At 35.8% G+C, this 17982-nt stretch overlaps 2 protein-coding genes across 2 annotated transcripts in view; both read left to right on the top strand.

Annotated features, from left to right (window-relative positions):
- Positions 1 to 5684, top strand: part of LOC6583934 (serine/threonine-protein phosphatase 2B catalytic subunit 3) — a 29445-nt gene extending 23761 nt beyond the window's left edge. The window contains exon 2 of the mRNA XM_002009558.4: positions 3306 to 5684. Coding sequence (XP_002009594.4) covers positions 3592 to 5394 — 1803 coding nt within the window. The 5' untranslated portion in view covers positions 3306 to 3591 and the 3' untranslated portion in view covers positions 5395 to 5684. The remainder of the gene's footprint in view (positions 1 to 3305) is intronic.
- A 6337-nt stretch (positions 5685 to 12021) lies between these two features.
- LOC6583933 (serine/threonine-protein phosphatase 2B catalytic subunit 2) lies at positions 12022 to 16578 on the top strand. Its single transcript, XM_002009557.4, has one exon. It carries the CDS (start codon positions 12525 to 12527, stop codon positions 14286 to 14288), a length of 1764 nt encoding a protein of 587 aa, XP_002009593.1. The 5' UTR covers positions 12022 to 12524; the 3' UTR covers positions 14289 to 16578.
- Positions 16579 to 17982: the final 1404 nt, after the last annotated feature.

Raw genomic sequence — 17982 nt, 5'->3', positions numbered from 1 at the left:
TAGCTCGCCTACACTGCAAGAAATTGCCTTGAAAATTTAAAACAGTTTTCTCTTTAAATTCAGTAAAAATTAGTCATAAAATGTTTGTGAAATTATATGAAAAAATATATAAATATTTTAACAAAACCATTATACACTGATCTCACATTTTAATGGCTTCAAGGTATACTAAAAATGTATATATAAATATACATATATACGTATAATATATTCATAATATTGCCATCGTGGAGCTGTATGTACATTAAACAAAAACTTAATATGCATATTTCAAATATATAATTGCTATTATTGCTAGGCTAGCTTAAAGAGAAAAAAAAAATAGCTAAAGATAATTTAAAATGCATTATGCCTAGACGAAAGTCATCAATTCGTCATTGGCAGGTCAAATAAATACTTGAGATAGCCGATAGAGTTTACAGTATAGATATCTGTAGACTTTAAGTTTAACGGGATTAGCTAATAATATATACAACTTATCATGCCTGTAGGGAAAAAGAAATAATAATAATAATTAAATAGAATATATATAAATTAAAGCAAAAAAATATGTAAGAAAATAAATTAAATATATATGTATATTTTAAATCATCATGTCTGTAGCGTTAATACAAAAATGCATTAAAAAAATATTTAAAAATAAAACTGAAATAAATTAAAAATAAAAATAAAATAAATTAAAAGAAAATGTAAATTTAAAAAAAATAATAATTAAAATAACTAAGATATTAAAATAAACATAATTTAAAAATTTAAATATACAGCAGAGGCTGTATTATTATTTTATTCTTATTATTTTAGTTTATTTATTTATTTTTGAATAATCCTTAAAATTACAGACAATAGCTTTTTTTGGCAGTGTAGTTGCACTGCTGCGAGTGTAAGCAGTAGAGTTTACTGTTTCATAGAACGCTCATCTCTGTTGCCTGTGGGGGGCGTCAAGTGACTCGGTCACTTCCAATCAGAATTGCTATTGCACTGCTTGTCAGCTGACTGACAGCGTGAGTGAGTGAGAGAGGGAAAGCAGTGAGTTAGTCTCTGTGCGTGTGCCTGTGTCTCTGTCTGTGGGTGTGTGTGTGCATGTATGTGACATATGCACGTCACTTACTTGCTTATCGTGTTACACTCAGCGTGAGCGTAGCGCTGTGTGATTGAATGCGGTGATTGCTGTTTGATAGCATATTAAGTATTTACCTGCACATTTCTTGCATTTCTGCATTGCTGACACACACAGACACACACACACAAGGCTGTGCCTGGACATTGTTTAAATATTTATTGAGAAATTGTGCCTTGAATCAATTTTAAACAATTACAATGCTTTATTTATTCAAGTTGTCAACTGAACTAATATCCTTAAATGCTTATTGGAAAGAATTCAGTGTTGGCAGGAGTCGTGGCAAACACCTTCAAGTATATACACATGTATATTCATGATAAGGACGATGAGATGATTTATATCTGTTCATCTAAGGCAAGATATACAGCCAGGGCCTTTCCATATAAGGGCAGCGTCGCATGAATAGAATTGCAGTTCTGCTCACGGCTCAGGGTATCTGCTTGTAGCTCAATTCCGAGTGCTCTGCAGTCAATATACATACATATATATATATCGAACAGTCTCACGGATACTAACCAATTACCTGTAATGTAATTATTTATAATGTATGTTTATATACATATGTATATTGATTTTAGTCTGGTATATATCTATATAGGTTAATAATGTAATTGACCTAGTATATTGATTGGTATAATTGACTTCATACGATTCTTATAAAGATTGCTCTCTTTTGTTTTTTTTTATAGTATTCTTTATTCTTGATAATTGTTGAGATATTTATCAAATTTATTGTCAGCTCTATTAATAGGGTTTGTGTTTATCGATTAATGATACACTATCGAAGAATCGATCATCGAATAGCAAGACATTCTAGAGGTAGAGCTTAGAGCTTTAATTCTAGCTGTGAGAATTCTATGCTGACAGCTCTTGCTAAGAGAGCTCAAGCCCTAACGTAAAATAACAAAAATAATAAAAATATAGATATTATAAAAAATAATCAAATACAGAAAAAATTAATAAATAAAAAGAGCAAAAAAAAAAATAAAAAAATGAAATTAAAAAAATTAATAAAATAAAAATATATTTAGAAATTAATAAAAAAAAAAAAAAAAAAAAAAAAAAAAAACAATAAATACAAAATAAAGAAATAATAAAAAAAATTAAAGTAACAATTAAAAAAACAAAAATAAAAAAATAATAATAAAATAAAAAAGAAAAAACAAAAATAATAAAAAATTTAAATAAATACAATTAAATAAATAAAATTAAATAAAAAAAATTAAATAAATAAAATTAAATAAATAATTTTTTTTAATTTAATTAAATTTTATTAAAAGTATAAATAAAAAATACATTCATAAAAACGCAAGCAGAAAAATAAACAAAATAAAATAAATTACAAACAAATATAGAAAAACATTTTTTTTAAATTAACAAAAAAATTTTAATTAAAAAAAAAGCAGAATATATAAATAGCCCATCAGATCTGTAATAGCCGATTAGTTCCGTTCTCATTCCATAAAAAAAAAACACCATAAACTATCTCTGCCCAAAGGGAACTTTACAGACATCAACGACGCACGCCGCACATAAAGATTTAATATCACGGAGGCAATCGATGTAGACAAAGTGTGAATAAGTTTAATTATAGTGCATTGCTACTATATAGGGAATACAACTGTAGATTGGCTCATGAATATAATGCTTGATGGCTTCGTAGTGCTTCTATTATCATGAACACAGCTGTATACAGTATTTGATGAACTCTATTTATATAATTGCTAAATCAAATTATAAAGTCTTACAGCTTCAATGAACTATTTTCGTTGGGTAAAATGGGAAATGCATTTACATCAAATTTAAGTGAATGAAATTCAATTGAATAGCTCTTTTGAAGCTACAAACTTATAAATATAAATTGGCATGTCAAAGGGACTGGGGAAGAGGATGGGTGGGAGGTGGAGGGAGGGGGTTTGATGCGGCTGTGGGCTAACGTAATTGTTATTGGCCTATTGGAGAATTGCAATCAAATCGAATGTTTTTGCATCGTAAAAATATTTTAATTGAATTTTGATACGACGACTTTGAAATGCAATTGCAATTTGATAAATGGGATTTTGTGGGATATATAAAGACTTATATATATAAATATATATATAATATAAACAGGTGCACAGCTGTACACCTGTGCGCATATATACCTTTATATATAATGACATTTCTTGCATTACTTCCATTGCAGGCCATTTGGATAAGGAGACGGACAAGGCCAAGCACAAGGACTGCGATAAAGACGCAAACGTTAGCCGCTCACCGTTAGCCGTCAGCTGTTTCCCGTCAACTGTATTGCCCGCTAGCCCCGTTAGCCAGTTGACCGGCCGGACATTCCGCAGAGCTGAGGAGCGTCGTTTGTGCGTGGCGCGTGGGGGGCGGAGCAGCGACGGCCTGGTCCAACTTGTAGTCGTCGTTCGTCGTCGTCGTCGTCGGAGTCGGAGTCGAAGTCGAAGTCAAAGTCGAAGTCTAGGAAAATGTCTTCGCCATTAGCGCAGAGCAACAACAGCAACAGCAGCCAGTCGCAGTCATCAGCAGCAGCAGCAGCAGCGGCAGCAGCGGCAGCGGCAGCGGCTGCTGCACAGCAGCAAAATCAAAAATCAAATTCATCAGCTGCCAGCAGCGTTAACAATACACATGAAAAGAATGCGAGCGGAGCGACGGGGACGACAGCGGGTGGTGCAGCGGGTGCTGGCGCTGGCGCTGGAACTGGAGCTGCAGCTGGCTCGGGATCGTCCGGCGGCACGCCACAGAGCCCCACAAAACGTAGCACAATATCCACAAAGGAGCGTGTGATCGACAGCGTGCCGTTCCCACCCAGCCGAAAGCTAACCTGCGCCGATGTCTTCGATGCGCGCACCGGCAAGCCGCACCACGATGTACTTAAGCAGCATTTCATACTGGAGGGCCGGATCGAGGAGAGCGCCGCCCTGCGCATCATCCAGGAGGGCGCCACGCTGCTGCGCCAGGAGAAGACAATGATTGATATTGAGGCGCCGGTCACCGTCTGCGGCGACATCCACGGCCAGTTCTATGATCTTATGAAGCTATTCGAAATTGGCGGATCGCCGGCAACAACAAAGTATCTGTTCCTGGGCGACTATGTGGACCGGGGCTACTTCAGCATTGAGTGCGTCCTCTATTTGTGGTCGCTGAAGATCACGTATCCGCAGACGCTGTTCCTGCTGCGCGGCAATCACGAGTGCCGGCATCTGACCGAGTACTTCACCTTCAAGCAGGAGTGCAAGATCAAATACTCGGAGCGCGTGTACGACGCGTGCATGGATGCGTTCGACTGCCTGCCGTTGGCGGCGTTGATGAACCAGCAGTTCCTCTGCGTGCACGGCGGACTGTCGCCGGAGATACACGAGCTGGAGGACATTAGGCGGCTGGATAGATTCAAGGAGCCGCCCGCCTTTGGCCCCATGTGCGACCTGCTGTGGTCCGATCCGCTCGAGGACTTTGGCAACGAGAAGAACTCGGACTTCTACACGCACAACTCGGTGCGCGGCTGTTCGTATTTCTACAGCTACGCCGCCTGCTGCGACTTCCTGCAGAACAACAATCTGCTGTCGATCATACGGGCGCACGAGGCGCAGGACGCCGGCTACCGCATGTACCGCAAGAGCCAGACCACCGGTTTCCCCTCGCTGATCACCATCTTCTCGGCGCCCAACTATCTCGACGTGTACAACAACAAGGCGGCGGTACTCAAGTACGAGAACAACGTGATGAACATCCGACAGTTCAATTGCTCGCCGCATCCCTACTGGCTTCCCAACTTCATGGACGTGTTCACCTGGTCGCTGCCCTTCGTCGGCGAGAAGGTCACCGAGATGCTGGTGAATGTGCTGAACATCTGCTCCGACGACGAGCTCATGACCGAGGAGAGCGAGGAGCCGCTGTCGGACGACGAGGCGGCGCTGCGCAAGGAGGTCATCCGCAACAAGATACGCGCCATTGGCAAAATGGCGCGCGTCTTCTCAGTGCTGCGCGAGGAGTCCGAGTCCGTGCTGCAGCTGAAGGGGCTGACGCCCACGGGCGCCCTGCCCCTGGGCGCTCTGTCCGGCGGCAAGCAGTCCCTCAAGAATGCCATGCAGGGCTTCTCGCCCAACCACAAGATTACCTCATTTGCGGAGGCCAAGGGACTCGATGCGGTCAACGAGCGGATGCCGCCCCGACGCGATGCCACGCCCTCGCCGGCGGAGGAGGGCCAGAAGTCACTGTCGGCGGCGGCAGCAGCAGCGGCCAATGCGAGTGCGAATTCAATCAGCGGATAATTCTAAGTCAGTAACAGAGTAGCAGAGCAGCAAAGTAGAAGAGTAACAGAAGCGTAACAGAAGCGTAGAAGAGCGCTCTACAGCAGCAAAGCAGCGCAGCAGCGGCGCTGTTAAGTCAGTTTTAGATATCGACAATTAAGTGAACAGCAAACCAAACGGTGGCAGTGCGTGCGAGTGGGAGGGAATAAGCAAATCAAATAGTTATATGTAATTTCGAGCTGCGGCAGTGCAGAACACACACACACACACACACACACACATGCAGACAGGCATCGCTGCGCAGCCGCAGCTGAAATGAATTTGAAAAGTAACATAAAATAGAAGAAAACAAAACCAAAATGCAAAACACATACAAATTAATAATAATAAAAACAAAACACGCAACAGAACGAGTCGAAAGCATAAAAGTAAATGAAATGCAAGCGTTTAACTTATTGGTATTACAGATAAAAATCATAAACAAAAGCAAAAACAAACACACAGAAATACAAATTTCAGTGTGGGAAAAATACAGAAGCAAATCATCATAAATTGCAGTTAAAACAATACAGAACTGTATAAATAGTTATATGTACATATATACATGCATACATATACATATGCAAATACTATATATGTATGTATGTATATGCGTATATAAATATATATACATATATATATTTATTATATATATGTATGTAATTCTATGCATAAATCATCAAAATTTTGTGCAACATTATATCAAAAGAGCAAAACAATATACGAAGCGAAGTTAACGGGCGCGCCGCTGCTGACGCTGACGTTGACGTCGCAGTAGCAACAGCAGCAGCTGTAAAGCTGTAAATTAGGTAAATTTAATTATTTGCAATGCTACAAGAATGCAAAATCAAGTTATAAAAAATCGACTTTATAAAAAAACTAACTCGTTTCTGAATAAAATAAATAAATTTAAAGAAAAAACAAAAAAAAAAACAAAAAAAAACATATAAATCAATATATAACCTTCCCAAAAAAAAAGATATTGAAAGAATCAACCTTTTAAACAAAAAAAGAAAAGAAAAGAAAATTAATTAACAAAAAGAAAAAAAAAATGGAAAAAAAACTAAAGAAAAACGCTAAACGCTAAGAAATTATACTACTTTCGTTGTGTGGCGCCGAGGGCGACTTTAAAGCTAAACACCAAGAAGAAGCTAACGCTTAACTACTTCCTACAACAAAAACAAAAACAAACAACAGCAATATTTTACTACAATCTTTTATTACAGAAACACGAAGAAACGACAGGAACAACACACAACATAAAACAACCTGAAAAACCAAAACAAAACGACTGAATCTCTCTCTATAGCTAATACTCTCTCTCTCTCTCTCTCTCTCTCTATCTCTATCTCTCTTTCTCACACACACTCCCTTTTTCTCTTTGTTTATTACTGTCGAATCACCTTAAATACACACATATATACACATACATACATACACACTTACATACACACATACACACACACACTCAAAAAATAAACTCAAAGTTTATGAGTACATTTGTTGTCGCCATTGTCGCCTCACACTCTCTCATCTGGTGATTGTGTATGTGGTCTTTATATACGTGCCATCTTTATCGTAGTCATTAGCGGAATATAAATATATGTATATATGTATATGCATACATATACAAAAAATATATGATTAAAACGGATCGGCTGCAGCGCAGCAGATGTCAAATGTGCAGCAGCAGCAGAAGCAGCAGCCTCCAACAAAAAGCAACGCAAAAGCGAATTGCCGGTATTAAACGGTATTAAAAACATACACACACACACATACATATATGCGCATAAGCTAAGCTTTATGAACTTATGCACTCTTTGCTGTAAACTCTCACCCTCCTTAACTTACTCTTACTCCCTCTCTTTCTTTGTATTTACATATGTATATATGCATAAACATATATATGTTATCTGTTACATACAAACAAAAACAATCAAGCGGCAAAGCAGTCAGCAGAAGATGCATGCAAAACAGACGAAATTAATTGCGAGCGCCTTGCGCCTGTTAACTATGCAATACAAATGCAATGTGCGCAGAAACTGAAAACAGAAACAACAAGAACAACACAATGCGTTTGCAAATGGCGTCTCCTTTGCGCGGCAGCCTTACATTTGCGTCTGCGTCGACGTAAGCGTCGATTCTTTTTTATACTTAATCGAATTTTAGTTATTTGTTAATTAAAAGCGAAAGTAAAAATTAATTGAAATCAATACAAAACATCAAGAAAGAAACAAAGCAAACTGAAAAAAAATGTGAAGAAGTGGGCATAGTTTAATTGGGTTTTGTTGTTAGCTGTTACTAGGATTTTTTTTTTTTTTTCGTTTACCTATTGCCTATTTATATATATATATATATATTTATTATAAACAAATGTAATATTTATGCATACGAATTTTAAATTAAATTGTTGTTTCTACTTTTGTTTTTACCTATTGTATATTTACATACATTTATTGTTTTCTACACCTTAAATAATTAAGTCAAATGAATTTATAAAAATACAATGCGAAAAAAATAAAGAAATCAAATATATATATAAACGAGTGCAACTTCTCTTTAACAAATATATTATTATGAATATTAACAAAACATTATAAAAAAATAAAATACGAAAACCAAAAACATTTATTAAAAATTAAGCAAAAGAAGAAGAGTACCTATGTACATTATTTTTAAGTTATATAATGTTAAACGATAAAAAATAAAACCAAAAAAATAATTATTGTTGAGAGCAGAGCAAAGAAGAGAGGACAAAGAAGCGACGATGAAAAGGAGAAGACGAGTTAGCAAATGAATTGAAATTTGATGATAAAGTGAAAACATTTGATAGTTGACATGAATCTAATACAAAATGCAAACTTATAGCAATTTGAAGTACTTTATAAACAATTATACATACATACAAACAAATACATACATATATAATGAATAAGAAAATTATATACAAACATATATGTTTAAAGTAATGGCGATCCGCCGAACATGTTTATTGACAAAAACCAAAAACAAGCAAAAAACAGTTGCAGTTGTGAGACAGAGATGGAATAAGTGGAGGAGAGAGAGAGAGAGAGAGGGAGGGAGCGAGCGAGCGAGAGAGAGAGCAACAAACATTATATATATGTATATATACATATATAGATAAATACAAATCATATAAATCGTTGCCTCCAAAAGCATACAAATTTGAATTAAATTTATAGGCAACAACAACAACAAATATCCAATAATATTATATATAAAACGAAACAAACGAATCACAAATAAAAACTGAGTAGCCTGGGAACATTAGTTAGAGAGAGATAGCAAGAGCGTACGCTATTAACTACAACGCCTGAAAGCAGGCAACAGTTTTAGACGAATGCCTTTCGCCAACCTAACAGGAGCATTAGAGCAGTATGGCAGTATAACAGTGTGTGTGTATGTGCGCACCACATATGCAGTTGTAACACACACACATAGACCCATTTCCCCAAATAGTTAAAAGTACATTAACAAATGAAACAATGTTTATAAGCTAAGCAGATCAGCATATATATATATATGAACAAAGCAAACAATTTACAAAAGTTTATTGCATTTCAATTCCCCAAAAAAAATTATATATAGATATACATAAATTTAAATTGAATACAAAAAAAAAAAAAAAAAAAAAAAGAAGCGAAAACAATTACAAACGCAGTACGTTTAATACATATTATTGGTTTTAAATAACACTTGAAAAAAAAAAACAAATTTAAATTTAATGAATTTATTAAGCTCCAGAAACCCATGCATGCAAGCATATGTTATGCATGTGCACTCACATGTACACATGTGAATACTTTCTTCCGCCCCTTCGCGTCAAACACTCACAGACACACACACACACACACGCACGCACACACACATGCAAATTAGCGCGCTCTTCTATAAAGAATTATTCAAATTCATAACGTTCAATAAGAAGCTAACATAAGCTAAGCTAACAAAATATGATACTAATACTTTTATACTATATACACCAAAAAAAAAAACAAAAACAAAAAAAACAAAAAGAAAACTTTTCTTATCTTTTTTCTAAGGCTTTCACACTCAATCGCTCTGCTCGTCTCTTCCTCTTCCTTCTTCCATCTCCCACTCCACTTCTACTGCTTCTATCTCCTTTTAAGCGCAGCAGTTAGAACACTTTTTAACGGTACATTTTCTACTACAATCACAATAAATAATCAATTTACCCAAGAACAAAAAAAAAAAAAAAAATATGTATATATATATATATATATATCAAATTTTAAATAAATTAAAATTGTTAAAATTAACAAAAATATATATATTTAAAAAGCAGTTATAATAAATATACATATACTTATACACTTTTAATATTTCATTTGAATTTTTGCTCTGTTCTTAGCTAAGCAAGCATGAGAGAGAGAGAGAGAGAGAGAGAGATGCGAGAGAATTGTGTTACAAATAATTTGTTTTAATTTTACGCTTTTTAATTATTTTTACTGCAATAGTTATAATTAGAAGAAAACAAAACCATGGAGAAGCAAAAATAAGTGAAAAAGAATTTGTTGTAAATTAGCATAAATATTTGAAACACATACATACATATAAACATATACATATATATGTACAATCACATTGTTTTAAACAAATTTAGTTTAATTTTTTTTTAAGTGAAAATAAAATTTTCATTTTTGTTTCTGTTTACATTGAATAAATGCAAATAAACAAATGCTTTGAACTTAGTGACTCTGTCTGTGTGTGCGAGTATGTGTGTGTGTGAGTGTTTGTGAGAATGTGTGATTGCGGGTGTGTGCCTCTGTACTTTACTGTACCTATTTTTTTTTTTATTTATTTATTTATTTAGTAGAACATTGGTTTCTCAAGTAAACTTTTATTTCCAATTAACAAAAGTCTTCATTGCAACAACAAGAAAACAAAAACAACAACAAAAACTAAGAAAGGATAAATCCCCTTTTATATATTTAATATTTGTACTGTTTATATATTTTAACTCTAATTTTTTGATACGTGTATTTTTCAACATCTACTTCCTGCCCTCGAATGCTTTAAACAAAAAAAAAAAAAAAAAAAAAAAACAAAAAACTTTACACAAGAAAAACTTAAATATATATATATATATATATAAATAAATATGTATGTATATGTATATATATATATATATATATATATATATATATATATATATATATATATATATATATATATATAATTATGAAAAGAATTAAAACTTTACCTTTTGGATAAATCAATTTAAATGCATATTTTATATATATTTAAACATTTATTTATATGCCTATATATGTACATACATATATATATATATATATATATATATATATATATATATATATATATATATAAATGCATATACATAACAAGTAATATAATAATATAAATAATAAGTTGAAGCAACTTTGTCAGAGTCAAAGCAAAAAGTTTATATACTTATATTTAAACAAATACAAACAACAACAAATAATATTAAAGCAAGATTAAAACAAATTAATATTTAAAACAATATATATATATATATATAAGAAACAAAAATAAATAAGAAACAAAAAAACAAACATCACATCTAGATAATTCTCTTAAAAATTTTCAATTTTATTATAAAACCGAAAATAAGTAAATTAACAAATTTAAACAGTGAAAGCATTATTATATTATAAATTTATAAATGTATTTCAAACAAACAAACAAAGCAAGAAAAACAGAAAAACAAATGATAGGGGCAGCTGGCTGGCAAATGCAAATAAATTTGCCAAATTTGCCAAAATGCGAACTGCGCCGTTGTGAGAAATGATAAATTGTATGCAATCCAGAGAAAATGATGAAGAAGAAGAAGGAGAAGAACAAATTAATTTACAAATGGCATAATGAACAAATGCAGACAAGTTTTAACCTTAAGTGAATGCAAAATAAAAACAAAGATTATCAATGTTATTAACAAAATTAATATAAACAAAAAAAAAAAAAAAAAAAAAAAAAAACAAAACAAAACAATACAAAACCATTTAAAAAAAATATACAAGTACCTATCCTGAGAATAAAATGCGCGCACGTTTATTATTTCCTCTAAATGTTCGTTTTGAATACATATATGTTATAAGATTTTTTTCAGTTCAATTTTTCAAATTTGACGCCAAATGGAAGTAAGTTACCGTTGCGGTTACGTTAAGCATGTTAAGAATCGATAGTCCACATTTTGAATCTGTTATAAATGCTTCTGGGCATTGTCTTTTATTGTGAGCAATCGATAACAACAACAGATTACAAAAAGTCGGCTTACGGAGATTTAAAATAATGCAATAAAAATGCAGATTTTGTTTAGCCATGTGAAGTAATATATCAGGTATAAAGTGATTACTAGACTTGAGTATGATTTGAATATAAGCCATGCATAAAATAACGTTTTAGAAGCTCTGTAATTTATTCCAAGTATATACTGCTACTATACATTTGCTTACGTCATCCTCCTGCTGCTTTACGTCAGCGTACATTGACTTAACGTCGAACATGGTATTTTTGGTATTCATGGCAGTTGAAAATTGTAGAATTTGGCACTCGCAATTTGTGGTCACACTGGTAGAATATCAATAAAAATAAAGGAGAGGGAGGGGGAGCTGAAAATTCCATTGAGAAGCGAAAAAAAAACGTAGCGAGAGAAATTACGACGTCTGCAGGGCACAGCAGCAGCCAAGACGAAACGAAAATATAAAAACAAATTGTGAATACATTGCTGTTGTGTTACAGAAACAACTGTAACCGAGATATAGAAAATTACCAACCGAAAATAGCAAAATCCTGTAACGCTACAAAGCGGCTAACTAGTTCCAACAAAAAAGAAAGAAAAGAAAAAAAATCAACAGCAGCAGGAGTAGAATACAAAGTAGAAAAGTGCGTGTGTTGTTGGCCAACGTGCCAGTGCGTGCGTGTGCGTGTGTGCAGCTAGTGCAATCCAGTGCAGTAGACAGCGCACACCATAGAATACGCTCACTCAGTGTGGGCGCCATCTGTAGCATCAGCAACAGCAACAGCAACAGGAAGAGGAATAGCCACAGCCACAGCCACAATCCAATTCACAGCGTACTGCAAACATGTCTTCGAATAATCAATCGAGCGGCGTCGCTGCCCAAGTGGCAACAAGTGCCAATCAGCGAGGTGGCAACGCCACCAACTCCACGGATGCCACAGACACGCATCACGGCAGCAGCAGCAATAGTAGCAGCAGCAACAACAATAACGCCAGTGCCAATGCCAACGCCTCCGCCACGGGCAATGCCACAGCAAGCAGCAACAGCAACTCGAATGCCGCCAGCGCTGGCCACGATAGTCCCACGCATAAGGCGCATGGCGGACACGCAGCGGTCAACACCAAAGAGCGCGTTGTCGACAGCGTTCCATTTCCACCCAGTCACAAGCTGACGCTGGCCGAGGTATTCGATGCGCGCACCGGCAAACCCAATCACGAGCTGCTCAAGCAGCACTTCATTTTGGAGGGCCGGATCGAGGAGGCGCCGGCACTGCGCATCATCCAGGAGGGCGCCGCCCTGCTGCGGCACGAAAAGACAATGATCGATATTGAGGCGCCGGTTACTGTGTGCGGCGACATCCACGGCCAGTTCTATGATCTCATGAAGCTATTTGAGGTGGGCGGATCGCCGGCAACAACAAAGTATCTGTTCCTGGGCGACTATGTGGACCGGGGCTACTTCAGCATTGAGTGCGTCCTCTATTTGTGGTCGCTGAAGATCACGTATCCGCAGACGCTGTTCCTGCTGCGCGGCAATCACGAGTGCCGGCATCTGACCGAGTACTTCACCTTCAAGCAGGAGTGCAAGATCAAATACTCGGAGCGCGTGTACGACGCGTGCATGGATGCGTTCGACTGCCTGCCGTTGGCGGCGTTGATGAACCAGCAGTTCCTCTGCGTGCACGGCGGACTGTCGCCGGAGATACACGAGCTGGAGGACATTAGGCGGCTGGATAGATTCAAGGAGCCGCCCGCCTTTGGCCCCATGTGCGACCTGCTGTGGTCCGATCCGCTCGAGGACTTTGGCAACGAGAAGAACTCGGACTTCTACACGCACAACTCGGTGCGCGGCTGTTCGTATTTCTACAGCTACGCCGCCTGCTGCGACTTCCTGCAGAACAACAATCTGCTGTCGATCATACGGGCGCACGAGGCGCAGGACGCCGGCTACCGCATGTACCGCAAGAGCCAGACCACCGGTTTCCCCTCGCTGATCACCATCTTCTCGGCGCCCAACTATCTCGACGTGTACAACAACAAGGCGGCGGTACTCAAGTACGAGAACAACGTGATGAACATCCGACAGTTCAATTGCTCGCCGCATCCCTACTGGCTTCCCAACTTCATGGACGTGTTCACCTGGTCGCTGCCCTTCGTCGGCGAGAAGGTCACCGAGATGCTGGTGAATGTGCTGAACATCTGCTCCGACGACGAGCTCATGACCGAGGAGAGCGAGGAGCCGCTGTCGGACGACGAGGCGGCGCTGCGCAAGGAGGTCATCCGCAACAAGATACGCGCCATTGGCAAAATGGCGCGCGTCTTCTCAGTGCTGCGCGAGGAGTCCGAGTCCGTGCTGCAGCTGAAGGGGCTGACGCCCACGGGCGCCCTGCCCCTGGGCGCTCTGTCCGGCGGCAAGCAGTCCCTCAAGAATGCCATGCAGGGCTTCTCGCCCAACCACAAGATTACCTCATTTGCGGAGGCCAAGGGACTCGATGCGGTCAACGAGCGGATGCCGCCCCGACGGGATCAGCCGCCCACACCCAGCGACGATCATCCGCACCCGCATCAGCATCATAGTCAGGGCAACAATGGAGCGGCGCATGGATAAAGAATCAGCGCGGAGGGCAACGGCAACGGCGTGGGAGGGACAACAGGAGTCGGTGGCTTCTGTGTGGGCGCCGATTACGGTCGGTAATACTAATAAGTAATACCTGTTGTCGGATCAGATGTGCGTGGCGGTGTGTATGTGTGTATGTGTGACTGGGTGTGCTGCCTGTGCCGGTTGTGCGGGCAGAGCATGCTCTGAGCACGTGCAAGAGGGGCCACACTGTGCTCCCTTGCCCACACACACAGACTCGCATAGCCACACACACGTACACACCCATATACACACCCACACACAGCCACACACACACACACACACACACATGCGAGAGCATGCATACATAATATTTACATAAAATATCTACATATAAACATAATAATGTTGCAAAGATTTGTCGTTTTAGCTAAAACATCATTCGTAATAATTGTAATACACAAATACATACTTACTTTAATGATAAGCAAAAAGGTCAAAGGCGAGGTAACAAAGGAATAGTTGAACAATTGGAACAGAGCTGATCATATATACATATACATGGAATATGGCACGTGGAAATTCTATATAAACATTTCACTCTGAGAACAAACCAAACATCAGCAGCAGCAAGGAGCAAAGGACTTATGCCCGTTGAGGTATGCAGGATATTACAATTAATGCATTGATCGATTACTTTTACGCTCTAGCCACAGATTCCTTTTCCGTAATACAAATTAAAAATACAAAAACAAAAAAAAAAAAAAAAAAAAAAATCCAAAACTAATCTTAAGCTTGTATGTATAAAGAATGAGAAAAAAAAAAACAAAACAAAACATGTTAAATAACAAGAAAAAGAAAAAAGAAAAAAAAACAACCAAAAAACCTAGCGCTAATATGTTGAAAACAATTAGCAGCGCCAAAAAGAAGCGTACATATATTATGTTTAATTGAGAGCAGAGAAAAAAGAGAGGAAAACATTAACAAAAACAAATACAAACTTATATGAAAGAAAGCAAAGAACTGTGCAATCTTGAACGGAAACAAAAATTAAAAAAAAAAAAAAGAAAAACAACAAATGTTAATTGTTGCTTAAACATTGTAAAATTCGCAAGACCCAGAAGAAACAAAAGAAATTTTCAAACAATTTGCAATATGTGTCGCAATAGTCCATTAATTAATGTTCCTTGTACATTTTACAAAATGCATATGTATATACATATATATATCTGTGTATATGTGTGTATGTGCATATGTATTTGTTTGTTGTTTATATTGTTGCCTAATGTAACTGAACTTAACTTAACTTGCATATATGTTTCTATGTGTGAACTCGTGTATAATTTATTGTGTTTTTTATTTGCTTAGCCAAAAACATGTTGAATTCTTATTACAATTGTGGGAGGGGCAAGAGGCAGAAGGAACAACAAATGAAATCGCAAATACAAAATTTGGATAACAACTTAAATAATTATTTAGCAATTAAACATTGCATTTTAAATATCCAAATGAAAAGAACAAAGCAAAAAAAAAAAAAAAAAAAAAAAAAAAAAAAAAAAATGGCATAAGGATTTAAGTACCACACAAACTAAACAAAAACATAAAACAATTTAACATTTAAATAGCTAATCAAATATATTAAACTAATTAAATAAAATATTAAAAAATATCTAAGCACACACACATATGTGCGTGTGTGTGTGTATGTATAACTGCAACTGCAAATGAATATCACATGTTTTCATATTCCTTTTCTTTTTTTTTTTTTTTTTTTTGTTAAACAAATATATACATATATATAAAGTCAATTTATATATATTTATAATAAATAAACACTAACTGAAACATTTGCACCCATATTTCGCATAGTTTTTTTTTTTATTTTTTATTTGTTTTGTTTTTGTTATGAAATTTGGAATAAAAATATTAAACAAAGAGTTTCACTTGATAGAAAATAAGAAGAAGCACGCACAGCATTTCCCTTTTTTTTTTCCTTTCCACAAATTATGCACAAGACATCAGAAAAGCAAATCAATATATAAAGTATATTATAAAACAAAACAAAACAAAACAAAGTATATATACTTATAAATTATATATATATAAATATGAATGTTTTTTGGCAAATAGTATATATATAACGAACTCGTACTGTATAAAGTCTAAATGAAAACAATAAGCTTTTTACTTAACTCTGTCCCACACGTCAGGCAGCACTTGAAACAATTTCCCAAAACAATTTTTAGAACTGAAATCAAAAGATTTACTTGTGCCATGCGAAAACTCAAAAGTAAAAAAAAAAAAAAAAAAAAAAAAAAAATCAAACTATTATAACATAACTCAAGTTAGCTAATGTTTCAATTAACAAGAATTTGCATCGGGGACATTAAGGAATTAAAAAAATGACTTCATATCCTTTAGTTTTGTTGTTTTCGAATATATCTCTCACTAACAAGAAGAAGTTAGCTATGAAAATATTTGAAATTTTAATATATTTCTCTTATGTTGTAAGTAGAGCATTAAAAAACACATTATAAATGAAATATATCAAATTTGACTTTCATAAGATCAAACCAAAGCAGAGCCAATAACTTCTATGATTCACAAGAATATGAATAATTAAAAGAGAAAAGAGAAATCCAAGCCATTTAAATGTGGTAAACCTTGAAACAAGTCTCCGATACACTGTCCCTTAACGTAACTAAGTCATATATTTATATATAATAATACATATACATACATACGGAAATGCCTTCATAATCAACGTTTCGTTAATGACTCTTAGTCGGGTCCCAATTGACATTTGCTGTTTTTCCACCAATTTTTCTAAAACGCTGTACTTTGCTTACCCAAATTTGCGAACTCTATTTGAAATTCTAAAACACACATATATATAAATAATTAATTAATTATACGTCAACTGATCCTTAATATGTAAAGTCATCAAACTTAGAGTAATTAACTTAAAATTAATGGATTATGCACGTGTCGAAATAATACTTACGCAATTATAAATATATATATATACCTATATATATATAAATATAAATACATATATATTTTCAAACTGAAAACTAAGATAAAATGAGAAAATTTAGCTTTTATAAAAATCCACAGAATTAATCAACTTGAGAAGAAATTACAGTTAATATATAACACTTTGGCACTACTAACTACAGTCAGTCTATAGGAAATAAGTTTTTAAGCCCAAAACTACATAAATTTCGTTACAGTGATTTATGTTTATTCCGCTTATAAACGAAAAATGTTAAAACCAATTTAGTTAGTAATAATTATTAAAAGAAAAAGAAGAAGAAGAAAACCTTAAGAAAAGGAAATTAGTTGCTTAATGAGCAGCGAGCGAATGAAATTGTAAACTTGCATCAATTTAATGAACGGACAAATTATGAAAATGGATAAAAAGAAATCCAAAGAAAAATCAAACACCAAACTGCGAGGCGTGTTTAAAGATTTATACATATACACAGACACACACACAGACACACAGAGAGGGATGTGTTATACTTTGTTGAGAGCGAATTCAACTGTTATATTAAATGGCGCCAACTGTCATATGTATGCCTGCGCGCGTGCATATAACAGTAATGGATAGTCTATTGTTAATCAATGCTAACTAGAAATGAAACCAAACAGCGTGCTTCTCAATTAACTGTTCCATTTACAGCAATTTATAAATTGTATAACAAAATGTCATTTGTTGTCC

The sequence above is a fragment of the Drosophila mojavensis genome, unplaced genomic scaffold, assembly GCF_018153725.1.
Source record: "Drosophila mojavensis isolate 15081-1352.22 unplaced genomic scaffold, ASM1815372v1 contig_136, whole genome shotgun sequence".
NCBI classification, from domain to species: Eukaryota; Metazoa; Arthropoda; class Insecta; order Diptera; family Drosophilidae; genus Drosophila; species Drosophila mojavensis.
The sequence above is the reverse complement of the archived record's forward strand: the minus strand, read 5'-3'. Positions and strand labels throughout refer to the sequence as shown.